We start from the raw sequence: 26,736 nt of genomic DNA, 5'->3' as shown, positions 1-26,736 counted from the left end.
TAGCCTCTCAAATCCTGGGGCCATAGACTATCTTTGGCTCAGTTTAGCTTTCAAGGCTGCGTTTTGAGCTCTCTCTCTGCTCCATCTTCTTTGGCCTTCTTGTCCCTAAGTCCGGTCTCTGCTGTGAAGACTCATATGATTGTACTTAATTGGTCCCTGGATAGTTCCCATTCTGAGTGGGCCCGGTTCAAGATGCTTAACACAATGACACCTGCAAAAACAAGATCCCCCGAACCAAAAAGCTACGGAGAAACCCTGTCTCGAAAATCAAAAAAAAAAAAAAAAGAAGAAAGAAATTATGGTGAACTGTGTCTGGAGGCATTCTTCATCCTTGCACAGCTCTGTTGGCTTCTTTCCTTGGGATCGCGGGGACTCAGGTGCTAGTGGAGCCCCTGGGAAGAAGGGAATGTCCTTGCATTGATACTCTACCCCAAGGGCTCCACATCCAAATATGTTAAAAAGCATCTACATCTCTCCAGATGGTAGCTTGCCTTACCAGAGACCACCAGGGTGTGCAGTACTGGACCAGAATGCAAGATTGTGTGCACTTATTTGTGCTCCTAGTGGTGCTTCTGGCATATGCTGAGCATATGCCCCCATCTGTGTGCCCACAGCCCCTGGAATAGTCAGGACAAGCAAGGTGACCATATGTGACCCCTTAAAGCAACATCATCGTAGTGAGAGTCAGGAGAGGCAAGGGAATCCCTGAGACTTTGGAGCCTGGGTGTGGGAGGTGGGGTGTGGGTGTCCTAAATGGGACACCTACTTCCCCTTCACCCAGTCCTGCCAGGCCTTCCTTCTGTTTATTCCTCTCCCTCCTGTTCCTTCCTGGTGTTGAGCATTAAGTGTGTTGATTCAGGAAGTGGTTTGGGGGGGCTGTGGGCTCCTCCGGAGGGAAAGCACTTCCTGTGTTTTCTCGGCCCCTGGAGAAACAGGCTTCTTTGAAACTGATCTTAGGGGGGAGTCTTATGATTTCCCTGGGAAATAGGGCCAACTCTGGTGAAAAGAAGGGTAATACCTGGTGAGATGGGTGGGGGTCAGTTGTGTTCTGAGGGCGGGGCGGGGCAGGGGCTGCCCTGCTAATGTTGTCCCTCCCATGCAGAAGGACGCCAGGCAGACTTTGATACGTTTCCTATTGTTTCCTGTCACCTTCTCATGTGCCACCTCATCGTATTGATCCCTACGGACAGGCAGCACAACGGGTTCTTCTGGTTCAACTTGCCCAGCCTACCAGGGTCCGGCTGATGTTAGAGGCGTATTTGGAAATTCTGATGCTCTTTTCCTATAAGTGAGGACCTGAAGCAGGACTGACCTCACACATGGAGGAGGCTCAGCTATTGTAGCGTGCTGACGCCAGCCCTGTAATCACCTGGGGTAGTCAGTGAGTAGCTCCAAGCTCCGATCTTGGGTAAGGGTTGCCACACTCCATAGGCTTGTTCAGAGACTTTCAAAGACCCCTGGAATCCAGGAGAGGATGGCGTCCTAGGCCTAAGCTGGCCAGACAGCTCTTTTTCAACACCCAGTATCTCATTCTCAGCCGCTAGTGGCTCAGGATTACGTCTACACTGTAATGAAGCCCAGCGCGCGACGTTAGCTGGAGACGGGTTCACGTGGTCACTTGGCCTGAAAGCGCCTCCCTGTAGATTTTTCCTAATCTGGGACACACAGCAGAACAGAGCTGAGTGCCCGCAGCCACTAGGGTCTCACCCCCGCAGTGCGCGCTTTAGGACCCAGTGGGGTAGCCGCGGGATCCTGGAGTGGGCGTGGCGTCCATTGTGACGTCACGGGGCGGGGCTTCCTCTGGCTGGGACTGAGGGACAGAAGGACCATACGGCGCGGTGTGGCTGGTAAGGGTCGTGGATTTGCTTCACTTTGGTTGCTCTTCGCAGTCTGGCGGATCCTCCCTGAAGTACCTGAGGACTCGGGGTCCAGGTCGCTACGCTTCCCTCTGGGCCATGCGTCCACCCCTCCCCCCACTAGCTAAACCCGTTTTGGGGCGGTGTCACCCCCACGGCTAATCGCTCTGGGACAGTGTACCCCTTCCTTCCCCCTAACCCGGCGGGGTGCACTCCTAGTGTCCGGGAGGCCGGCAGAGGGCCAGGCGCGCATCTCCATCTCCCCAGTTTTCCTGGGCGCAGGACGGGTCCTAGCTGTGCCGGGATCCCCCGCGGCGCGCCCCTGGGAGCCTGAGCTTCCGAGGCTGTGGGTGCGGAGCGCTACGCCTCCAGGCCCTGCCTAGACTCCAGGTCCCGCACAGGTCCTGCTTGGTCCAGCTTCTGTCAATGCTTTACCCTTGTTCCCTCTTCCAGGTCGGGATGGTGGCTGACTGCGCAGGATAGTGGCGGCCATGTGGAGGTGACAGTCAGTCTGTGGACTCAGGGAGCGCAAAGGAGCTTGGACCAGGTGGACGTTGCTGGCTGACAGCGCGGTCTCGGTGCTGGCGATGGAAGCGGAAGGCTTGGGTTGGCTTCTGGTCCCGCTGCACCAGCTGGTTTCCTGGGTGGCCGCTGGGGCCATGGTCTTCGGAGGGGTGGTACCATACATCCCCCAGTACAGGGACATCCGGAGGACTCAGAACGCCGACGGTTTCTCCACTCACGTATGCCTGGTGTTATTGGTGGCCAATATTTTACGGATACTCTTCTGGTAAGTTCAGGACTTTCTTACCTGGGAGCGCTGCTGGAGAGATGGCTTTGTTCTTGGGGTTTCAAGTGGCAGCGAGTGGAGCTGTCTTCTTCCCCGAAAGACCTCTGGAAGAACAGGTGCTTATTCCTCGATGGTGGTTGAGTAGCTTGAGCGTCATTTCCAGGAAGACTGGCAGGGCTGGAGCAGAGAGTCAAATACAATCTCCAAGTCTGCCTTTTCATTTAATTCGTGCTTTACCTTTGTCTGATACACCCTGGGGCCTTTCTCTGCCTGGATCCCTGCCTTTCCTTTCCTGAGTGTGGAGTGGGGTGGCAGGTTGAGAAAATAATAAATGTTAAGTGACTCTTCTCCGGGCTTGCCTTCTGCTGTCATTTCTCCCTGACCTGTTTTTTTTATTTTTCTTTCTTTTTTCGTCTTTCTTTTTCTTTTCTTTTCTTTTTTTTCTTTTTTTGGCTTTTTGAGACAGGGTTTCTCTGTAGCTTTGGAACCTGTCTGGAACTAGCCTCCAGCTCACAGAGATCTTCCAGCCTCTGCCTCTGAAGTGCTGGGATTAAAGACCCGTGTGGCTGCCACGGGGCTGCTGGCCTGTGTTTTTATTGCTGTTTGTTTATTTTTAGAGACAGGGTTTCCTGGATGTCCTGGAACTTGCCCTGTAGTCCAGGCTGACCTTGAACTCAGAGAGATCCACCTGATTTTGCCCCCTGAGAGCTGGCCTCAAAAGTGTGTGCCACCACCCCCCAGCTGCTTGTCTCACGTGCTCGAGTCTTCTCACGTAGGAAGTCAGTCTTTCCCCATAATATAAGGTAGAGTCTGTTTCTTTAGCCCTTCTTGGGCCACCTTCCTCTCATTTTCATTTTCATTCTGCTGAGGAAGTTGAGATTAATTTTAACAATTGTTGAAACCATACGTATTTGAGGTTTTTGCTGTTTTAAGACAGGGTTTCACTATGTAGCTCTGGCTGTTCTGGAGTTCACTTTGTAGACTAAGTTGGCTTCAAACTCAGATCCTCCAGCCTCTGCCTCCTGAGTTCTGGGATGAAAGGCGTAGCCCATCACATCTATACCTTACAGACTTGAGAAGATGAATTTTCAGAGGAAATTTAAAAAAAGATTCTCACTACATGCTAAATATCTGTAGTTTTCCTACTGGTTTATTCCAAGTTCTTTGTATACATAGGAAGGCTTTGCAGTTCTCATGAAGGCAGTTGCCTGCAGAAGCCAGAGAGAAGAGATTAGGGAGAAGTGATCCAGGGAGAAGGGGGACAGGAAGATGGGAGCCAGGGAGAAGGGGGACAGAGAGAAGGGATCTGGGGAGAAGGGATCCAGGGAGAAGGGAGCAAGGGAGAAAGGAGCCAGGGAGAAGGGGGATGGAGAGAAGGGATCCAGAGAGTTAGTGGCAAAGTTCTTTGCATTTGACCTTTCTGTGCACTGTTGGAAATGGCCTGAGTTTTTACTAACTAGTATTAAAATCAGTTAAAACCAATCACACTAGGTCAGGAAGATGACTCCGAGTGAAGGAACTTGCTGCCAGTCCTGAGTTCAGTCTCCTCCACACGGTGGAAGGAGAGAATCGGCTCCTTCCTGTTAGTTTTCCTCTGATCTCTACACATGCAGAAATAAATGTAATAACTCTACATTAAATAAAACACGCCCACTTTGTACAGTTTAGTGAGCTTTGTCAAAGGTGTCCACCCTGGATTTTATGAGTAGAGAGTTCGCTCTGCACTTCTGCATTCTGTCCCAGCGCCGGGCCCCCTGTGTCCCAAGAGTGGGTTCTTGGCCTGGGTATGTGAGTCATAGTGAGCTAGTGAGCTGGTAGAAGTGCAGTGAGTTGGTCACTGGGGTCACCTTGCTGTTTGTTTTTTGGGCCAGGTGACTTCCAAGGAAAGGAGCATTGAGTTCTCACTTTCGTTTTTTAAAAAGCTGGGGAATTGCGTTTCAAAGATTTCTTCTTCTTCTTGCTTTCCCCTGAGAGGAGGGTAGAGGTCCCCAGCTTAGCTGCCTCCGTGACTGCCTGCAATGAAGGAAGTAGCCCTAATTAAATCTAAGGTTGAATGGAAGCAGATCCTTTGGTGTAACCGTGTGCATACTCTTCTTGGTGGTTCTGTGTGCGTAGGGTGGAGCCTTGCTTTCAGGCAGGCTGCCCAGTGTAGTTTAGCTTACGTAGGGACAGGGCATTCACTTTTTGGTTGAGGAACAAATTTTCTCCAACTACTGCCTGAGGTTTGACTACTGACCTGGTTTGGGGCCATCAGAAGTGAGGCCATTTTCTTTGTGTGCCATAGTGGAGAAGGACACTGGGACTGGTCCCTCTTACTTTGTGCTAGGGTCTCTGGGAAGACCTCAAATACTTTTCATCATGGGGGTTCAGTTGCCTTCTGTGGGGGCCAAGCCTTGTCCACGCATAACCTCTTTAGTAGAATGCATATCCAGGATGTCCTGGGCCACACAGGGCTCCTGTGGGCCCTGTGCAAAGGGCCTCAGTTTCCCAGAACATTCTAGAGGACTGTGAGGAAGGAAGGTGCTGAGGGTCCTGGCCCTCCTGACTGTTTCCACCTGGGAAATATCTTTCCAAGCCCTCACAGGATGAAAGCCAGGAGTCTGGTCAGTATCTGGGACACTGCTGCCCATCTGTAGCCACACTGATGCTTTGAGGTGATGTGGGGGCTCTCCTGTGCATCTCCATAGAGAAGAATCAAGACTGTAGCCCCAGTCTTGGGGTCCCTCTCAAGGTTTTGCAGCTCAGCTTCCTCTCAGATGTCACACAGCCAAAGGCTGCAGTGTCTATGCTTCAGTGGGAGCAATACTGGAACATGCACCCCTTCCCTGTCTACACAGTCCCCTCCCCACAGTGGAGAGCAGGTCCGGGATGTGGCAGACTCCAGATGAGATTGGAGCCCTCCAAACTATGAAAGAGTCAGAACCTTCAGCTGTTTTCCAACACTAACTGGGACCCAGCCCTCAGAACTCACTGGAGGATGGCTGCATGGTTTTTTGGTTTGTGTTTGTTTCGGCTGGACAGTCCTTCAGGCTGAGTTAACTGTGCAAACCTAGGATCTCTGGAACTTGTGAAACTCTCAAGTCTTTATTTCTTAGAATCCTCGTCATGTTATGGAACTCACCTTTCGCAGACTGTTCTCCAGGAAGCGGGAGTTCCAGGATTTTGCACTTTTGATGTTAGACGCTAGGGCCGAGTTATCCATTCTGCAGAGAAGGGCCAGATGGGGCTGCAAGACTGGTGCCCAGGTTCCACTTGAGCAAAGTTTGCCACCCAACCTGGTAGATCTGAGGATTGTGGTGCTGAGTCTCCACCACTGCTGGCAGCAGGTCCTGGCCGTGAGCCTGAAACACTGAGAGGCGGTAACATTCTGCTACTAAGGCGATAAGTTTCCTTTGATATGGAGGGAGTAGCTGTAGAGATATCTAATCTCCTTCGTAGGAGTTTTTCTGTTACTTTGGGGCTTGGAGAAGTTGTCCATAGAACCAGTTACTAGATTTTTCCAACCTTGTGCCCCCCGGCTCCACCACATGCCTCCCCATGATGAGTACCAGCTTTCCTTCCTCTGAGAGTGGTTGAACTCACCATCCCAAGCTGTGTGATGGCAATCACCCCCTTGCCCGTAGGTGGGTTAGCAGGAGGGGAGCAGCGTTCTTAGATACCCTCAGGAGGAGACGGTTGGCATTAGTTTGGTAAGAAATGGCACCTTTCTATATCTTTGAAAATTGATGATGTTAAAATTTTCCTATTTATTTTGTTCCTTATGCCTTTCAGAGTTGTGCTTTTTGAGAGTTTGTGGCCTGTTTCAGCTGCCTTCCCATAAATAAGGCCAGTCAGATCCTCAGCTTTGCTCGCTGGCACCCTGTTAAGTGGTGCCCTCGTTTCCTGTGACCACCAAGCTCATTGGAATTGACTTTGATGTGGTGCGTGGTAGCCTAAACCTTGACCTTTTCCTCTGGAGTTTTTCTACTAGCAGGTGCCTTCAGCCTCTTGTGGCCCCGAAGTGGCACCTTCCCATGTTATCTCCCCATGTAACCATCTTTGTGAGCAAATTGCCAACTAGATAGCCAGTGAGGAAGAACACTTCCTAGAGCGACTAAGGCTTGGTTCTGTCTCCCAGCAACTCTGAGGTTATGGTTCACAGTTTTCAAGTGAAGATACCAAGGCTCTAAACGCTCTAAATGCTCTGGTCATAAACGCAGAGATCTGGGGACAGTGCCGTAACCACAGGACCCTGGAACATACCTAAGAACAGAGCTCGTCTGCCTGGGCCAGTTTCGTTGCCACTCTGTACCCAGGTTGTCCCTTTTCTTTGTCTTCCTGCCAGCTCCCTAAGCTCTCCTGACCTCAGGCAGCTGCTTAGTCTGTGGGGCTTCTGAACTCCCAGGGGACATTTGGGCCTTGAGGCCTGCACAGAGGACCTGTCCTGGACTCAGGAGATACAATCTTGGCTTGCTACCCCACAGGAAACTGAGACATGCCCCATTGCTGAGGGAAGCCTCCCTACAGCATGCCCACCCTCGCGGAAAACCTTACTGCTGACTCTGCTTCCCTGGGCCGTAGCATACCCCATGGGGAGATGTTTACAGGAAGTCCAGAGCTCTTGGAAGGCCCTCAAGCTGGCTAGGATTCTCTCTGACTGAACTGCTTGTAGGCACAACTTTCAGGAACTGAAGGTAGCTTTTGGGTCAGTTAAAGGACTTGTGTGCCATGCATGATGGGACAGCTTTTCCTCACGGAATGCACATTCCTGGCCACAGAGTCTTTGAGATACAGGCAAGGTTGTCTCCCTGTCTCCAGCTGATCTTTTACAAATTGCTGTCACCACAGAGTTTTGTGAGATGCTTTTATTGTTTAAATTATTAATTTATTGCCAGACTTGGCCTGGAACTTACTTCATAGTCCAAGCTAGCCATGACCTTATGGTCCTCTGGCTTCAGTCTCCCAAGTGTGTTTATCGGAGTGTACCATTCCCCCGGTTTGGTTTTCGTTTGTGGATTAATTTTTAGCAAGCTCCTGGCATCATAGAAGCCGCATGGATGATGTGATAGGCTGTGTCCCTGAGCAGGCTTGGCGCTGGCTGTGAATTCACAGGACCATTTCCCTGTGTCCCTCCTCTACGGGGTCAGGAGCTGCCTTAACAAGGCCTGGAGGTCCCTCCTGTCCCAAGAGACCCGTGTCGTGAGGGGCAGGACGGGGAAGAGAAAGGCTGGCACTGTTGCTAGGTCCCACAGTTTTCAGGAGGGGATGGAGTTGTTGGGCTGCTCTGTAGAATCTCTTAAACTGCATGCGCTAACCACCAATTAAGGTCTTGGAAATCACTTTCTAGCTAAGCAAACTCCGAGGCCAATGCTAGCCTGTGTTTGTGCTGTACTGCGGTGGGGTTAAGGCTGGGTTGGGACTTGCCTTTGGAGATGACCTGTTGGGGCTTGTCTCTGCATCACAGCCTGGTGGAATTCTGCTCTGCCAAGGGCGTGATGCCCAGACCTTGATGGTTGCTGAGTGGCAGTTCTGCCCTCCAAAGCCGGTGGCCCAGTCCGTAAACTATTCAACCCTAGTGGAAGCCACCAGAGTGACTGGGGGACGGGTAACTAGGGAGGGAAGGTGGTCCCGGTGTGGAGGAAAGACCTTTGGTGGGGTACCCCTGACTGCCTTCTCTTCTTAGTGGAGGATGTGTGAGGAAATTGGACAAGGCTACATGTCTTCACAGACATTTCCTCTCTAGGCAGGAAGCAGAGCTACTGTGGTCTGGAAATAAGAGTCTTGCCTGGTTAAGATTAGATTTTGACAGGATGGTAGGTATGTAGGGTCCCCTCACACCAATATGTGGCCCTGGGTGGGTGTTTGAGACTAAGTCACAGAGTCCATGAAGAAGAGACGAGGCTTTGGAAAAGCCTCATTTGGGCCTGGGCAGGTCCCCTGCTGAGTCTGGCCTGGGTCCCTTGGCCCTTCCCCTTTCTAGCCAGTTCCACACAGACCCTGGAAGGGGAGGCAGCTGGTGCTAGGGCTGTGGTATGCACAGACTCTCCCCTGTCCTCCTTTTCAGTGTGCAGCTCAGGCTGTGGCAGAGGAAGGGCTGTGGAAGTGCCGGCAGGGCCGGTGCCGGCTTCCCTCCTGATGCGGGTGTGCTCTCTCCCTCCCCAGGTTTGGAAGGCACTTCGAGTCCCCGCTGCTGTGGCAGAGCATAGTGATGATCCTCACCATGCTGCTGATGCTGAAGCTCTGCACCGAGGTCCGGGTGGCCAACGAGCTGAACATTAAACGCCGTTCCTTTGCAGGTAGGTGGTAACGTCTCCTAGAAAGTCTTGCTTAGGCAGCAGACAAAACTTAGCTCTTGTGAAGCAGAGAGAGAGAGAGAGAGAGAGAGAGAGAGAGAGAGAGAGAGAGAGAGAGGAAGAAGAAGGAGAAGGAGGAGGAGGAGAGAAAGAAAGAGAGAGAGAGAGAGAAAGAAAGAGAGAAAGAAAGGAAAGAAGACACTTCAGCATTATCTAGGTAGCTTTTATTTCCCTAAATGGTAATTGGCTGTAATTGATAGTAGTATTTTTCCATACTGTAAAAGACTAAACATTTCACAGTTTGAAACAATTAAGATAAGACTTTCTTGGAATTGCGTGAGGTTTTAACTCCTCTTCCGGCACTTGTGTTCACATCCTGACTGTGTGCTGTCACAGAGGAACTGGAGAAGGCAGAGTCATGTCTGTGTACAGCTGCCCGGTGAAGGAAGCCCCATCAGTATGCCCGTTAGCCTTGCCTCACACGCACAGGCACCCACTGAAGGTAGAACACACCTAGGGTCTGTGTGTTCTGTGGTCTGAGGACCTTTGCAAGAGCCATCCCCTGCTAAGCACACAACACTCCTTGACGTTGGGCAGCTAAGAAAACACAAAATACTCGCTGTTTTTGTCCTTTCCTTTCCAAAAGCTCTGATCTGGCACTCTGTAGTCAGTGTAGGCTGGTGGGCTTCACAAGAAGACTTAAATTCTGCCCCCTAGTCTAGCGCTAATTCTATGTACTTTTATTTGTGTTGGTGTTTTGCCTGAATGTGTTTTGCCTGCATGTATGTGTGACGGTGTCAGAGATCTTGTAGTTATAGACAGGTGTTAACTGCCATGTGGGTGCTGGGAATTGAACCCACAGCCTCTGAAAGAGCAGTTGGTGCTCTTAACCGCTGAGCCATCTCTCCAGCCCCTTCTTCCTAGTTCTAATTCTCCTCCACCTCCTCCTTTCTGGCCTTAAGCTCTCAATCCTCCTGCCTCAGTGCTAGGATTATAGGCACATATCACCATGCCCAGCAAAAGCCTTCCTTTGTCTTTCCACTAGTGAGCTAGCACAGCTCTCTCTTGTCTGAAAGAGAGTATGTTAATCTTGCTTATAGAAATAATGGGAGCTGCTGTGGTGTAGGCCCATATTTCTATATGGTATGGCAGACAGGCTCTCAAGCCATGTTCACACCTGAGGTGGCCTTCCAGACAGGCTGTTGCTACCCCAACAAAGGGTCAGGATGTTGTTGTGCTCTCTTTTGTAATTTGGAGGATGCCTGAATAGAGATGCCAATTCAGGCCTATGTGACAGAGCTAGCATACAGAGCAGGAAGAGAGGAAGACTTGACAAAATGGGCATAGAAAGGTGTAGATGTGACTAGCCATTCACCTGGTTACCTAGGAAACAGAATGCTAATGAATTTCCCCCTCAATTTGCGGGGTTTTTTTTTTTTTTGGTATAAAGGCTGTTTGGAGAATAAACAAGAGGAATTTTCAGGATGTGCACTCAGGATACCATGAGGGGTCACTGAGAATCTCTCTCCCGATAAAGCCATGTGAGTTGTGTCTTTATTCCCACGCCTCCACGTGGTCCAGAGAGATAGTTTATGTCGGGGGCTAGCACTGGACCCCGACATAACGGTGCCCAACATTGGGCTTCTTTATTTTTATTTCTGGTCATTATTTTTTCCCATTAACAGGATCCTTCTGTGTTTCTGTTCCCACCTGGTTTTAGTAAAACAGGTGATGCCATCTCTGTCTTTGTAGAAAGTGGCCACACTTGGTTTTGGGGGAGAAACCTGTAAGGTTGATAGCTCACCTCCATCTTCTGCTGTGTTCTCATCAGTTCTTCCCATTGAGAGCATCCTTTATCTCCCCGGAGTATCTATTTCCCATCCTCCTGGTGTGATTTTTGTTAGCACGACACCAGTGCTGGTGCTGATTGTATTAAGAATTGTATCATGAGAGAAAACAGGATATCATGTAGGAGCTGGCTTCATGGCTCGACGTGGTACTCCGGCTTGCTTCCTAGAAGCATGACTTGCCTGCCCTACTTCTCTGTGCTCCAAGCTTCAATATAGCTAGATCTGAGCCCCACTGAGCCTCAGTGTCCACTTGAAACAGATGCCATCATGGCTGCAGGATGGTGGGTCCCTAGCCATGCTTACACATGCGACTGCTGAACGCCTAAGTTGTACCCAGGATGCCAGAGACTTGCTGTATGTTTGCACTGCTTCTGGGTGCAAATACAAGAACAGGTTGTGGCTTCGATTGCCATGTGGTTTGACTCTGATTGTGACCCATGTCAGATGATAGCTACAGAAGGCTTGCACCATATGTAGTGCAGCAGACGTAGAGTGTGGCTTTTGTTTACTCAGAACCACATTCTACTTGTCCCTTCACCTCGAGTGACTGTGGTGAGTGCAGGGAGCTCTAAGAACATACCAGGGTTGGGAGTGTCCTACCACAGCACGATCTAGACAAAAGTGTGTGGGCAGTGGAGTCCCAGTTGGCCTCTTGTGTGCTGTTCTATGTGTGTATAAGGCAATATTTGCATTTTGATAAGTAGGATTGAATTAAAATAGTAGACCACAATTTTCAGGGCTAGGCCTGAAATATGAATTTTTATCAGGGACCCATTATGGGCATAATATTGACCCCAAGGATGCCCCCCTAATTTAGGAAGGGCCTCTGTGGATGTGACTAATATTGGAGATTATGAGGAAGAACTTCATTCTGGGTCTCCTTTGTAGTCTCATTTGAAGGACTAGGGCAGGACCCACCTCATGAATTTGAGGGTCACTGGGCCTCAGACCTCTCGACCTCTGCAGAGGACAGTGGCACTTGTCTGAGAATTATATTTTTGCTGTTATTTCTTTTTTTTTGGAGATAGGTTGTTGGCTATCCTAGGACTTCCCATGTAGACCAGGCTGGCCTCAAAGTCACAGAGATTCTCCTGCCTCTATGTCTCCCGAGTGCTGGAACTAAAGGCCTGCGCCACCACACTCGGCCAGAGAATTCTTGATGTTTATGTCTTTAGCACTTTATGTTTTGAGTCCAGTTCATATTTACAGGGCTTGTGGTGAGTGCAGGGAGCTTTAAGAACATACCAGGGTTGGGAGTGTCATACCACAGCACGATCTAGACAAAAGTCTGCTTTGCTTAGTTCTCTGGGCTACACGTATTCCTGAGTGTAGTTCTCATGAACTGTGGGGGTCCATTTCCTGCCATCTCTAGGAGGAGGAAGAGGGTGGCGCATGAAGAAACTCAGACATGCACTCTGGTGCCAGCCCATAGCGTCCCAGTCCTGCAGCTGCCGAGGCCCCGTAGGAGGTACCTCTCTTTACACCAGCATCTGACTTTACACAGAAGGCCGGTGCCTCCTAACGAGCCGCTGAGCACCATCCCAAGCATAAATATGGCGTGGAGCCCTGTGGGCCTCATGAGGCACAGTTCAGGCAAACTGACTGTGAAAATAACTCACGAAGGCTGGTAAGAAGGCGCTTGTCATCAAGTCTGACCACCCAAGTTTGATCCTTGGGACCAACATGGTAGAAGGAGAGAAATGACCTCTGTATGTTTTCTCTGAATTCCATATGTATGCCATGCCATGCATATGCACGCACATATACGCAGATACATAAATGTTAAGAAGTTGAGAAGAACCAATTGGTATAAACTTGTTTGTGCTATGTGTATTGTACACGTATGTTACAGGTGCACACCATACAGAGGTCAGAGGAGGACTTTGGGTGTTGTCTTAGGGTTACTATTGCTGTGATGAAACACTAAGACTGAGTTAGGGTTTCTGTTGCTGGGAAAAGACATCACCTTGCATCTCTTTAAGGGAAAACATTTCATGGGGACTGGCTTATAGTTTCAGAGGTTTGTTTAGTTCATTATCATCATGAAGGGACAAAGCAGCATGCAGGCAGGCACGGGGCTGGAGGAGGAGCTGAGAGTTCTGCATCTTGATCTGCAAGCAGCAGAAAAGAAAACCAAGTGAGCCTCACTGGGTGCAGCTAGAGCTCATGAGACCTAAAAGCCGCCTCCACAGTGATGCACTTTCTCCAACAAGGCCACACCCACTCCAACAAGGCCACACCTACTAATAATGCTGCTTCCTATGGGCCTATGGGGGCCATTTTATTCAATCCACCACAATGTCCAAAAAGTAAGTTGGAGAACAAAGGGTTTATTTGGCTTACATTTCCACATCACAGTTCACCATCAAGGGAAATCAAAGAGAGCAGAATCCTGGAGACAGTAGCTGATGCAGAAGCCATGGAGGGGTGCTGCTTACTGGCTTGCTCCTCATAGCTTTATTCAGTCTGCTTTCTTATGGAACCCAGGACCACCAGTCCAGGGATAGAACAGCCTACCATGGGCTGGGTCCTCCCTCATCAATCACTAGTTAAGAAAATGCCATACAGCTAGATCTTATGGAGACATTTTCTCAATGGATGTTCCCTCCTCTCAGATGACTCTGGCTTGGGTCGTATTGACACACTAGCTAGGACAGGTGACCTCTATTGCACTCTGCCTTATTCCCTTAAGGCAGGTTCTCCCACTGAACCTAGAACTCAGCGTTTTCCAGCTAGACTGGCGTAGCCACAGCAGCTTTCTGTGTGTGTTGTAGAGGACAGAATTCAGACCCTCATGCTTACACAGCAAGTGCTGTACCCACGGAGCCACCTCCCCACCCCATAAAGACATTTCTGTGTTGAGACAGGGTCTCTCTATGAAGTCCTGGCTGCTCTGGAACTCATTATGTCGACTAGGCGGACTTTGACGTCAGAGAGATCCTCTTGCCTCTGCCTTCAGGATTAAAAGTCTCTGTAATATTAAGACTTTTAATTTTAAGCTTCTGTCGACTGATGATTGATTGATTGATTGATGAGAAGATTGAGTTACAGCTATTTAAAAATGTCTTTACCCATGCCTTTCTTGGGAGACAATGCTGTAACCTGACGTTCTCCTTAAAAAAAGCTTAAAATCTTTCCAGGTGCCTCAATATTATAGACCTTTTATTTTGAAGGTCATTAATTCAATTTGCCAGTTAAGATTAAAAACAAAACAATAAAAATAAAAGCAGCTGGGCTTGAAGGCTCATGCCTTTAATCCTAGCATGTGGAGGCTAACTCAGGTCAGTCTCTGAGTTCAAGGTCAGCCTGGTCTACAAGCAAGCCAAACAGGGCTAACCTGTGAAACTCCAGCAAATTGCAAGCCAAACCGGGCTACACTGTGAGACTCCTTTATCAAAAAATTAAAAGGAAAAACAAAAAGGAAAGAGAGCTATCTAAAACTTCAAATACATGCTATACAGAACATGCAGAGTGGAGGCTCTCAGTAGACTTTGAGGACGGCAGAGGAAAATGGGTCCCTGTGGCTATTTTAAACCTTTTCATACCTTTTCCAAGTTTTTTCTTTTACATCCAGTGGCTTATCACAAAATCTGTGTAATTTCCAAAACTAGAACCCAACTTAAAAATGCCATGCATTCCATTGAAACACTTTTCCAGCCTCCCTCTGCTCACTTAGAATGAGGGCCTCTAAATATCAAATCTGGGGGAGGCAGGGACAAGGGTGGCCCCATGGGACAGTGTGATGTTTCTTCCTGCCAGGCAGGTGCTCTGTGCCTCTGGAGCCCGTGGAGAGTGGGCCTGTCCTGTAGGCTCTGGTTTCCAGTTCAGTTTTTTTTTTTTTTTTTTTTTTTTTGGTTTTTCGAGACAGGGTTTCTCTGTGGCTTTGGAGCCTGTCCTGGAACTAGCTCTTGTAGACCAGGCTGGTCTCGAACTCACAGAGATCCACCTGCCTCTGCCTCCCAAGTGCTGGGATTAAAGGCGTGCGCCACCACCGCCTGGCTGGTTATCTTTTTTTGTTCAGTCACTAGGCCGAGTCTTTGCCTTTTTTTTTTTTTTAACATTAGTTACTCTTGATCTAGAACCCCTTCCCAACTCCCTTTTTAACATTAGTTACTCTTGGTCTAGAACCCCTTCCCAACTCCCCTTTTCCCTGCACTGTCCACCATTACCTGTGGTGTATCTGTTGGTCTCCAACTCCATGTGGATCTCTGCACTCTGCAGCAACAGCAGACAAGAGCTGCAGACTCTGATGGTCTCCAGGAGGCTCTGTAGTGGGTCCTTCAGTAGACACCAGAGCTGCAGACTCCCAAGGGTCTCCAGGAGGCTCTGTGGTGGACCCTTCAGTAGGTATCCATTACCAGTTTATGCCTCTCTGCCCTTTTTGTCCTAGAAAAGAATTTCAAAGGTAACTGGATTCAGAAGTTGACTGGCCCCAGGATGTCTTTCTAGGTTTTGAGGACACACTGTTGTCAGGGTTGTTGGCACCTGAGGGGATCCCTTATCCTTGAGGGCTGCACAATGTTGATTCATCTGTTGGCTAGAGCACCTCTGGCCAGAGGTTCCACATCCAGTCACTGAGATGCTAGGGTTGACTTTGGAGGAAATGGAGGTCTTCCTTAGTTTTTGCAGCTGACTTTGGAGAAGCTGCAATGATGCCTTTGCCATCAAGCTGATATGAATTCAAACCCAGTTGGTGGCATGGTAAGTTCTATTTGGCTGCTTTTGTTATATTTGCTGGTACCCAGTCGTTCTGGCCAGTGGGGGTGCCTGGGTCAAGGACTAGGTCTTTGGACCCTTGCTCCATCTCTGCAGGATGCTAGCATCATCTCTGCTCTAGGCTACACTGGATCATGCCTTCGCAGAGCTCTAGTATTGGATATCGCTGGCACAGGCCATGGCTGTCGTCTGGCATTTTCAGTGGGTCGAGGTGGGAGGTGTGTTTTGGAGAAGGAGCCCCTCATTACTGCACAGATTCTTCCTGCTGAGCCCTTGTGGCGAAACCAGCTCAGCTTCAAACCGGGCTCCACTCTTCCACCACCTGTGTCCCAACCATGTTTCTTAGGAACCCAAAGCATTCTGAGATGTGGGCCATAGCCCTTGCTGCTTTCATAAGCAAGAAGAATGACGCCAGCAATGTGGTTGCTGGAACAGTGGGTGGATTGGAGTGTTACACACTCGGAGTTCACTGATGTTCTGGCAGAGATGAGCCTCAGAGTCACCATGAGCATTGCCTTTAACCAGATGCCCCACCAGCTGGATATGCGTGTCCATTTGAGTGACTTTGTTTCTAACTTCTATTTGTTTTCTAATTTAAAATTTGTATTTGTAGTGTATTTTTCATTTTAAATTTCTCTAAGTAGTTATTTGATAAATTGTTCCTCAAAGTCAGATAGTTAAATGTATCTATCTCAACTCCAGTGGCCAGAGCTCCATCCAGGTTGGGACTTTCTAGGTAGATGGGCAAGGTCCATTTATGGGCTAAGCTTTCTTTTATTGTGATGAAATGTTCTAAACTGGTGGTCACGGTGGCTGCCCCTCTGGGTGTGGAAGAGCCATTGAGCTGTAAACCTTCCTAGGGAGATGTTTATGGAGTGCTGTGCGAGAGGAGTGCCTTTGCAAGGGCTTCTCTGCTGCTGCTGGAGTCACGGTAGGAACGTCCGTGTTGAGCCTGCATCCCACCCCAGCTCTACACTTGGCTCTTGGCTCTCCTTGGTTTTATCACCTGAGCTGCCCTCTTCATCCATCCCACTGCAGCCATTGTCCACAGCCTGCCACGCACGTGCCGATCCAGGTGGTCCTGCTATGCAGGCCTGCCTTCCTGATTCTGGGACCTGGGGCACACCTACATCAGCTGAATACTTGCTTCTTAAGACCTCCCGCACGAGTCCTAGCCCTCATCTTCAGGTTACCCTAAAGCTGAAGCAGCAGAAGAAGAACCTGGGCTGTGTCTTTGGTGCAGACTGGCCTTGGAAGTCACATAGCATCTGAGGACTGGAAAGGATGTGTGTGTGTGTGCGCACACACACACATAAACATATATACGTACAAACACACACATACACATATACACATAAACACACACACATACATACACAGACACACATAAACACATACGCACAAACACACACATACACAGACACACAAACACATAAACACACACAGTGTAGTGGGGGCTGCGGGGGGCATTCCCGCCCGGCTCCTAGCTGCCTGCACGGCTAGCTTTATACCCGAAATAACAACACACAAACTGTATTCTTTTAAACACTGCTTGGCCCATTACATCTAGCCTCTTCTCGGCTAACTCTCGCACCTGGACTAGCCCATTTCTAATAATGTGTATAGCACCCCAAGGTGCACTTACTGGGAAGATTCTAGCCTATGTCCATCCTGGGTCGGAGCTTCATTGCGTCTGCTCTGGAGAGGAGAGGAAATGGCATCTGTCTCTCAGAGAAGCTGTCCTGCATCTGAGCTCACTTCCTCTTTCTCCCAGCATTCTGTTCTGTTTACTCCACCCACCTATGTTCTAACCTGTGAGGGCCAAGCAGTTTCTTTATTTTTAACCAATGACCTTCCTCCATCAACACAGAGACACACACATAAACACACACACAGGCATACACACATAAATATACACACAAGCACACACACATACATACACACACTCATTCACTCAAGGGTAAGACACAAGCTACACTTCCTTATGGGCATCCAGCCATTTCTGGGGATCCAGACCCCGAGTGTCTGCAGCGAATGGAACAGATCTGTAGAGATGCATGATGGCTGCAAGCACTTCGTGCTTTTCTCAGCAGTTTTCAACTCTAAGCTTGCTAGGCTCTGAAAACAGGAGGCCAGAGGACCTTCAGGTGCCTAGGGGCATCACATGTCCTACACGGCTCAGTCTTGGGTCACCCTTGGGCCTTTGCTCTGTCCATTTGTGCCCGACTGTTCCAGTGTGTTCTCTTTCTCTCGTTCTACATTTGTGGGTCTTGAACTTTAAAAGAGGCACCAGTAAAATTGGCTTGACTCATACCTGGGTGCCAGACGGCTCCACTTTGTGTGGTGCCTGTGGTCTGAAAACCACAGATTTGGTGACAGGTTCTCACTCCTCTTTGGTAGCCACCTCCTCGGGGAGAGGTCAGCTTCCAGTTGTTTACTTCCACAGCGTGCTGACAGCGCACAGCCTGTGACCTCACCTCTGTTTCAGCTGGTTAAACCCCAGAAAGCGAGAGTCTGCCAGCTGCCCGAGGTGCCCTGGCATGGAAGGCTCTGGGCTGTTGACCTGGTGCAGTGCCAGCAGGGAGGTTAAAGCATAACTATTGATTGCTCCTGACGTACTGTGACCTGTTCCAGGTGAGATGTCTGCCCAGGCAGGCTGAGTTTCTTCATCATGATGTCGCTGAACCATGCCTGCCACATTCACCGTGAAATCGGCTGCCCTTTGGCGGTGGACCTGTGGCTCTGTGTGCTCTAAAATAGCTGTACCACGTGGCCTGTAAGAGCATTTCAGCCCCAGATTAACTGTTCTCAATCCCAGGCTGTCTGAACTTCTAGGGACGTGAGAACTAGGGCTTGTCACACCACGGTAGTTAATGTCCCTTGGCTGTAGAGAAGTTGCTGGCTTAGATGTTGGTGGGTGTTTTCCCCTCGTCCCCTTCCCTCGTTCTCCAATGCACTGTCTGAGGGTCTTATCAAGAGAGGGTAGATTGGAGAACAGATCAGAAAGTGAACTTTCCAACGCACAGAAAGGAAAACCTCTTTTCTGCCTTGGTGTTTTTGTTGTTTTGTTGTTGTTTGTTTTTAAAGAAATGTGTCGCTGCCAGGAAACACCCACTTCCCGGTGTTAAAAACAGTCTGTTTTTGTCTCCCTTCTTTCTGTTTTGTTTCTCTCTCTTTTTAAATGTAGCCACAGACAGTAAGGATGAAGAACTCAAAGTCCCCCCCAGGCGGCCCTACCTGGGTATGTACTGCAAGACTCTTGCTTCATTTCCCTCTGTCAACACTTCTCCCTGCACTTACCTGTGACCATTTCCCGCTGTCAACACTTCTCCCTGCTCTTACCTGACCTCACAAGCTGCTTCACCAAGCATGTTCACGCATGGTACACTTAAGCCCACAACTCTGCTGCTCTCAGCCTGGAATATTTAGAACCTGCTAGTTTCAAGGGAGGGGTAGACCAAAAGGAAAGAAGAATGGATGCAGAAAATTCAAGATTGCAAGCTTTAAGTTTATTACGAGCTAATTCGTTTTGATGATGTGCAAAGGGAATTGTCATCATCATTCCTTCTTGAATTGTTCATTGCTACTCTGTAGCGATCACGCCGGCTTCTAGTGATCCGTGCTGCAGCTTCCCTGGACTTTTGGTTCTGGACCAGTTCCTGGACTTCTTGAGATTGCCCACAAAAAAGGTCCACGTTATCTGCAAGAAGGGAAAGCAGTTTGCGTCCTTTCCCGCCTTCCCTGATCACCCCGGCTGGATGGAGATGAGAGAAGACGTGTGTGTTCCACTCTTGGTTCCACTGACGACTTCTGTCTTTCCTCATTTAGGGTCACTTTGTCTTTTCATGGTTGCCTTTAATGGCTGAAGGGAGTGCTTGTTATTGCGAGCAGAGGGGGTTTGTTCTGCTGTCGTGGACGGCACTGGCTAGGCACTGTGCTGTGTATATGGAGATGATGGCATGAGTTTAGCCTTTTACTCGTTTTTATGGTGACTGGCTTTTGTGTGTTGAGCTACGTTGTGTTTGATTATGGTGTCTAGTTACTTCTTAACTGCTGGATGCCATTGTTAATACTATGCTGAGGATTTTTTTTTTGTCTCTGTTCCTGGAAAGTTTTTGGTCTGGAGTCCTTTTCTTGCCATGGCTTTGGTTTTAGTATATCCTAAATATAGGCTAGAATTATTCTGAATACTGGATAATGAAGTAAGTTCTTGTGTTTGTGAAGGATTGGGCTAATTCCTCTTTAAAATTTTGGTACAAGTACCTGGTAAGGCTGGTAACAGTGTCAGCCCCACCTGTTGTTCTGAGTCCTTCTAGATCTTCTGTTACTTTCTTTTTCTTTTTTTTTTTTTTTTTTTTGGATTTTGGAGACAGGGTTTCTCCATAGCTTTTTGGTTCCTGTCCTGGAACTTCTGTTGCTTTCTTCACCCATCATGGTTCATTAGTACTATGGCTTGGTTTCAGATTCATCTCAACAGACTTCTCCAAGCGGTGGGTATATAGTTTTTCTGTTCTCTCTTTCTCGCTCTCTCTCTCTCTTCTTCTTTTTTTTTTTTTTTGAAACAGGGTTTTGCTGTGTAGTTCTGGCTGTCCTGTAACTCACTTGTGTAGACCAGGCTGGCCTTGAACTCAGAGAGATTGCCGCCTCTGCCTCCCAAGTGCTAGGATTAAAGGTGTGCACCACTACCGCCCAGCAAGGGCGTATCATTTTTCTTGGTGCTCTTTGGTAATCTCCCCTGAGCATTTGGTGCTGGTCCTTCTTTTATTCCCAACTCTGGTGATTTTAATCCCATCTCCACCCTTTATTTTTATTACTCTACTTACAGGAATGTCAATTTTATTGATTTTTCAGGGAACCAACTTTTGGTTTGATTGGTTTTCTTTATCTAGTTTACTTAATTCCACTCTGACTCACCCACTTTGGCTGTTTGTTTCCCACCTGGTTTTGCCACAGTTTAACGTGGAGGATTATTGATTTTCCCACTACTTTGAAACATCTGTACCCACAGCCATAAAGCCACCCTGCGATGGTGGACTGGCCTTCTGTGTGTTTTGGTCAGTTGTACTTTTTCCTCTCTGAAAGTGTTTTCTCATTTTCTTCAGTCCACTTACTATTGAAGAATGCATCCCACCCTTCAGGTTTGTGAACCCCTCACATCTCTTTGCTGGTTTCTAGGATCACCTGCTGTCACTGTAGAGAATGCATTCAAATATTCTGAGGGGAAGCTTCGTTCCAGGCCCCTTGTCTGGTGTTCCCCCTCCGGGAGATGGTCTTTATTGGCATAAGAGAGGATTCACTGTTGAGGGGAGGAGGGTGCCTGTTGAGTCATGGTTCACAGTGATACTGTGGTCTTCTCTTTTCTCGTTATTCAGTCTGCCCAACTGTATCCATTTTGAAAGTTGGCACTGGAATTTCCCAATGTCTGTTCGTTGTGTTTCTCCCTTTCATTTCTGACAGTTGTTGCTCTTATGATTTTGGGACAGTTGTTATGGCCGTGTGTAGTGTGTCATCCAGCTAGGCTGACCTTTCCTGTCGGTGCAAAATGTCTCCTATGACATGGTTTTGTTTTAAAGTCTCCCTTCCTGCTCAGTGTTGAACCCAGGGCCCCATGCAGGGTAGGCACCACAACCGAGGTACCTACCGCCCCGGCCTCCTTTTTTCTCGTGAGACTGGGTTCGCCCAGTTGCCTAGGCAGAACTGACCCTGCAGTCCAAGCAGGCCGTGAAGTCCTGAGTAGCTGAGTCGCTGGCCAACCCCACAGTTCTGGTTTAAGCCTTACTCTAATATTAGCATAGCCTCTGTGGGTCCCTGTGGTTACGCTTTGAACAGTAGGCAGATGGCAGGTTCAAGGCTATCCTGGGCTACATAGATAGCAAGAGCTTGTCTCAAAACAAAATTTGAAAAACCCTAGGGCCAGTGAGTTGGTTAGGTCCGCTTTAGGTGACTGCTGATGAACATGGAGACCTGCGATGTGTGGTGACAGGAAAGGACCAGCTCTCACATGCTGACCTTTGACCCTTGTGTACACAGCATCGCACTCACACAGATAAATGCACACTAAAAATCAAAATGATTCCTACCCTATTACCTGCTTAATGTTTAATTAATGTTTTAATCTATGTCTGTCATTATTTTTGTCTTTTGTGTGTCCTTTTAACTTTAAGATAGTTTTTTGTCGATAATTGACTAATAGTGTAGTATTTAATTCCTTTAGTGATTATTTTAACTATAGATTGATAGCTTTTTTTTTTCAGTAGTTTCCCTGAGGCTTACAATACAGATTTTTGCTTGTCAGAATCCTTTTAATTTGTCCTAACTTCATTTGGGGGGGGGGGAGATAATGGAAAATCCTGCCTAATTACTCCCTCTGTCTTTTGCTGGTGTGAGGACTGTGTTTGCAGATTGTTTATGGGTGTTACAAACGTAAGCATGTATCTTCTAATTGTTACTATGTATAGATTTTACTCTTTTCAAAGATAAGGGGAGGGAAGGAGAAGTTAGTTACTCTGTCTGGCTTCCTTACCAGTTTTGGCCAGCCTCCCTTCTGTCTGTGGGTTTGAGTTACCACCTTAAACATTGCTTTCCTCCTGTGCTGTTTTGGAAACTCGCTCATGGAAGGCATTTTAAAACACCCCCAATAGTACTATAACATATTGGTTTTCGGCAGTTCCTTTGTAATCCGGTTAAGACAAGAAAGGCGTGCATGTGTGTACTTGTATTCTTGTAGTTTTGTTTAATCTTCTTTTGTGTGGGGAGGGAATGTTTTTTCTTGAAACAGATTTACCAGTGCAGCCGAGGCAGTCCTCCGCCTCCCACCCTACTCCTAGTGCCAAAATCACACGCGGGACCCACTCACTGTGTCTTTCATTTTTATGTACACATTCCAGTTTTGTCCTCTGGGTCCGTTCACGTGACCTCTGATGTCACTTGATTTCCACACGGAAAGCAACAGTTTCCCCTGTTCTTGTTTATCTGGGGACTTTGCTTTCTCCTGCAGTAAGGAGCTGTCTTAGGAGCTGATTCCTGGCTGATGCTTGTTTTCCTCTTCAGCACTTTGAACACCACCCCTCTGCTTTCTGAATTCGGCTGTGTCTGGTGAGAGGGCAGTGAGTGACTCATCTTACTGGGGTTCCCTGTGAGGGACATCATTTTTCTCCTGCTGCTTTCAAGATCTTGTCTCTGTCTCTGACATTCAGCTCTGGTTGGTGAGGTATGGGGACCTGTGTTTTGTACTTGAAGGTAAGGGGCTCCTTGGGTGGGAGGTCTGTTTAGAGTCTGTGCTCACAGACTCTGAGTCCTTTTCATGTTCTTTCCCTCTCTTCTCCCCGTCAGGATGCTCTTTATGCCTGTGTTGCTGCACTCGGCCCTGTCTGTTTCTCATAGGCACTGTTATTTTCCTTCTTCAGGCAGAATTATCTTGAAGTTCCTTGGCCCTTCTGTTAGCGCAGGTCTCTTGTTGAGCCCAGATAATGAGTTTTATTTCAGACACCGCCTGACTCCAGCTGCTCCTGGTTCTCAGTGATTGCTCTCCCTTTAAAAATGCTCTTCCGTCGGGTGAGATGATATCCTGTACTCCGTCAGTTCTTTATATCTAGTCTTTGGTTTCCTTTAGTTCTACAAATATTTGCTATTCTACATATACTTGCTATTCTGAAGTTTTGTTTTGGTTGTCGTTTTTTTGGTTTTCGGTTTTTTTTCCTGCTTAGTCTAATCTCTCTTCACAAATAATGTTTGTTTGTTTGTTTTTTTTTTGTTGTTGTTGTTTCCCCTCCGTAAGGACTACATCTCCCTGCATTTAAGGTTAATATTGTGACAGCCATGGACACTAATCTCATACCTGGGGGAGGGTGTCTTATTTGCTAGTGTCCCGGTTTGGTTGGACGGGGCAGTCTGAGTCCAATCTTCTGTATGCCTGATGGTTCTCTCTGGTCAACTTTGCGTTCCTGAATGCTCTGCCCTCACTGGCACCGTACTTGGCCTCTACTACCTGCAATGATGTGATGGTACTCTGGATGATGCCACATCACAGTGGGCACTGGGGGTCATCAGTGGGCACTGGGGGTCATCCTTATTGTTTCCTTTCTCCTTCAAGACAGTTTCTTGCTATGTAACCCAGATTAGCCAGGTATTCTCCATCTTCCCGACTTAGTTCCCAAGTGTAAAAATTCTGGGTGCCCTCCCACCTCAACCCCCTCTTTATCATTCAGGACCCACGTCTTCATCCTCTTGCTAGCCCTCTTGAGCTCACACCTGTGCTCTGTTCTGAGTATCTGTCCCTTGCGGAGAGCCTTGAATTCTCTGCCCCCATACCTGTCCCCAGGACAGAACCTCAGATGCTGCTCCAGAGCTGGTAGCAAGAACAGTGGTGAACCTATTGGGCCAATAGCTTCCTCTGAGGACAGGCCCTGGGTGACCTCTGGTCTTCTCCTCCTGGAGGGAGCCCCCACTCTGTGGATGCCATGATGGTGGCCCCTAGTATTCTCAGCTGTACACTTGTGTGGAGCTCCTGTCCCGAGTGTGCTGGCTGGGCATGGAGCCCAGAGCGGAGAAGCTAAACAGGGGAAGAGATGCTGACCGCAGCTGGACCACGCTGCATGCATAGACCGGCTGTCTCGCCAGCTCAGTTCTCTGCAAGTGCTTACCTCACTGTTCTGTTTAACTTGAACCCCTGGGGTTAGAAGTAGGGAAGGCGCTTCATCCAGGCTGACCACAGGCCTTGGTGCTGTTATCTGTCAGTGCCATCGAGGAATAAACTCGGGGTGGAGTGTTCCTTGGTGGCTCATTGTTGACATGGAGCAGTGTTGTTCAGCATCTGCCGCAAAGCAGGAACCTTAAAGCTTGTTGGGAGTGAAGGCACCATGTTGGGTGGTAAAGCTGTTTATTGTGACGCCCCCTGGGCCAGAGCCTTGCTAGGCCCTCTCAGCTGTCTGTGAGCTGTGTTGCAGTGAACTTGTGTGGAACTGTTTGGGGCAGAGGTTGCTGTCATCCACTGCAGTATTGGTGGCCCGAAGAGTGCTCTCTGCAGGGTGACGTGACAGGCCTGGGTCACTGAACCCTCCCTTCTCTGCTCATCTTTGAAGCCCTGCTAAGGAAGAACATTTCCTGCTGACCGACCGCACCCTCCACTGTTACCTGTCAATGCCATTGAGGGGAAAACTTGGAGTTGAGTGTTCCAACCCTCTGGTATGTTGGTAAGGAGAGTCAGAAAGGACTCCTGAAGAGAGAGACAGCATCCAGAGCTCCAACAGCCTGTACATACGGAGCACCCTGACTCCAGCTTCCCTGGCTCTCGGAGTCGCTGCCACAGTGATGTGGTTATCACCGGTGGAAGTGCCATGACATGGCCTTATTTGTGCAACTTCAGATTGGGACGCTGGCCTCCATCCCTGCTTGCTTTACTCTGGCCAGGCAGTGGGTGCTCCCAGTCAGTTTCCCAGGGGACCCTGTCTGGAAGCCAGGAGTGGGGAACTGAACATGGCACACCTCCAGCAATGCTGTCCAGCTTCCTTGGTGAGCTAGGGCTCCATTCTCAGAACACTGATTCTGGGTCGCTGAGCTGTCCTTGCCAGTCCTTTGTCTGTTGTGGGTGAGGGCAGTGCTAGGGAGAGTCCAGACCACCAGTCTGGTCTGGAAGGCCAGGAAGGCCATTTCAGCTGTCCTGGAGCCCTCAGGGCAGGCCAGAACCTAGGTCAGAAAACCATCTGAGTCAGAGCTTCCCAGGTCAGGACCAGAGAGAGGAAGTTCAAATAGGCAGAAACCAGAGCCCAGCACACGTTTACCAAGGTCAAGAGCAAATCAGGGATCCGCTCTTGGGGGTACACTCCTGCGGGTACGATAACAAGAGTCACAGCAATTTATTTGGTCTCTTTTGTCTGCAGGACACTGAGACCTGTTGACATCAACATTCTGGGAAATTGTGGAGAGACAGCCTTGTGTTTGGGAGATAACTTCAAATGGCTCAAGGGAAAAATAATAATTCTAGTCCAAATTTAACTTGACGATGTCCAAATAAATAAATAAAATAAAAACAAAAAGCTCCAAGCCTAGCCAGCTTGCTTGAGGTTCACACACAACCTTCCTTCTGCCACTAATGCTCACAGGAACTCTGACTGGCAGGCACAGCCCCTAGTCCCAGGGCCAAGCCTGCACGAGATTCCAGGGCTTGGAACCTCACCTGGAGAGATGACAAGAGCCACCTGGCTCAAGCCTGCTACAGGCCAGCAGCACTAGGTTTCACTCCACCCAAATTCAGGTCAGATCCATCAAGAGATTTTTAAGATAACAGTAATAACCTCCTGCAACATGTGTGTGTGTGTGCTTCGTGGGGAAGGGGTTTGAGAGGTGACTCTTCCCTTGTGCTGCTGAGCCTGCTTCTTTCTGGTCTCCTGTGTAGAACCCTGGTCAGTTGTTGAATTGCCCAGCTGGGGGCAGAGTGCTATATTTCCTGTCTCCTCTGATGGTTTAAAGCTGTCTCCCCTAATGCCGCTGTCCCCCAGGATGGTGGGAGCTGTTCTGGATTGTTGACCCAGGACTCTGTGAGGACTGCGGGCCATGGGGATGCTCATTTTTTGGGGGGTAAGAATCCCCTTGTGACCTCATGAGGTCACAACTGTGGCCTTGTTCAGTGAGGCTCAGGACAAGAGTGGTCAGTGTTACTTTCAGCTGACGTGAATTCCTCTCGGCACTCGCAGATTCACAGATTAAGGTGTGGGTGGCCAGCTGGGCTCCTGCTCACTCCAGTCCACAGTCTAGACGTGTTTCTTTGCCACAGATATTATGGGACAGTATGGCAGCCACAGGAAACCTTCCTGGAGCTGGGCTGTAGTACTCCATTGTGTAAATGTACCACATTTTTCTTATTCATTCTTTGGTCGAGGGGCATTTAGGTTGTTCCCAGGTTCTGGCTATGACAAAGCTGCTACGAACATAGTTGAGCACATGTCCTTGTGGCATGATTGAGCATCCTTTAGATATATACCCAAAAGTGGTATTACTGGGTCTTGAGGAAGGTTGTTTCTTTTTTTTTTTTAAATATTTATTTATTTATTTATTTATTTATTTATTATGTATACAATATTCTGTCTGTGTGTATGCCTTCAGGCCAGAAGAGGGCAGACGACGCCATTACAGATGGTTGTGAGCCACCATGTGGTTGCTGGGAATTGAACTCAGGACCTTTGGAAGAGCAGGCAATGCTCTTAACCTCTGAGCCATCTCTCCAGCTCCGGAAGGTTGTTTCTTAATTTTCTGAG

The 26,736-nt window shown here is 48.7% G+C and overlaps 1 protein-coding gene across 4 annotated transcripts in view; it reads left to right on the top strand.

Moving 5' to 3' along the window:
- The first annotated feature begins 1,779 nt into the window (after positions 1 to 1,779).
- Slc66a2 (solute carrier family 66 member 2) overlaps positions 1,780 to 26,736 on the top strand; it is a 40,303-nt gene continuing 15,346 nt past the window's right edge. For 2 of the 4 annotated variants that reach the window (XM_057788329.1, XM_057788330.1), the window contains exons 1-3: positions 1,854 to 1,932; positions 2,310 to 2,646; positions 8,788 to 8,921. In XM_057788329.1, coding sequence (XP_057644312.1) covers positions 2,444 to 2,646; positions 8,788 to 8,921 — 337 coding nt within the window. In that variant the 5' untranslated portion in view covers positions 1,854 to 1,932; positions 2,310 to 2,443. The other 2 variants (XM_057788328.1, XM_057788325.1) reach the window with 2 other exon arrangements.

The sequence above is a fragment of the Chionomys nivalis genome, chromosome 14 (assembly GCF_950005125.1).
Source record: "Chionomys nivalis chromosome 14, mChiNiv1.1, whole genome shotgun sequence".
Lineage (NCBI taxonomy): Eukaryota > Metazoa > Chordata > Mammalia > Rodentia > Cricetidae > Chionomys > Chionomys nivalis.
Note: the sequence above shows the minus strand (reverse complement) of the source record. Positions and strands in the feature narration are given on the sequence as shown.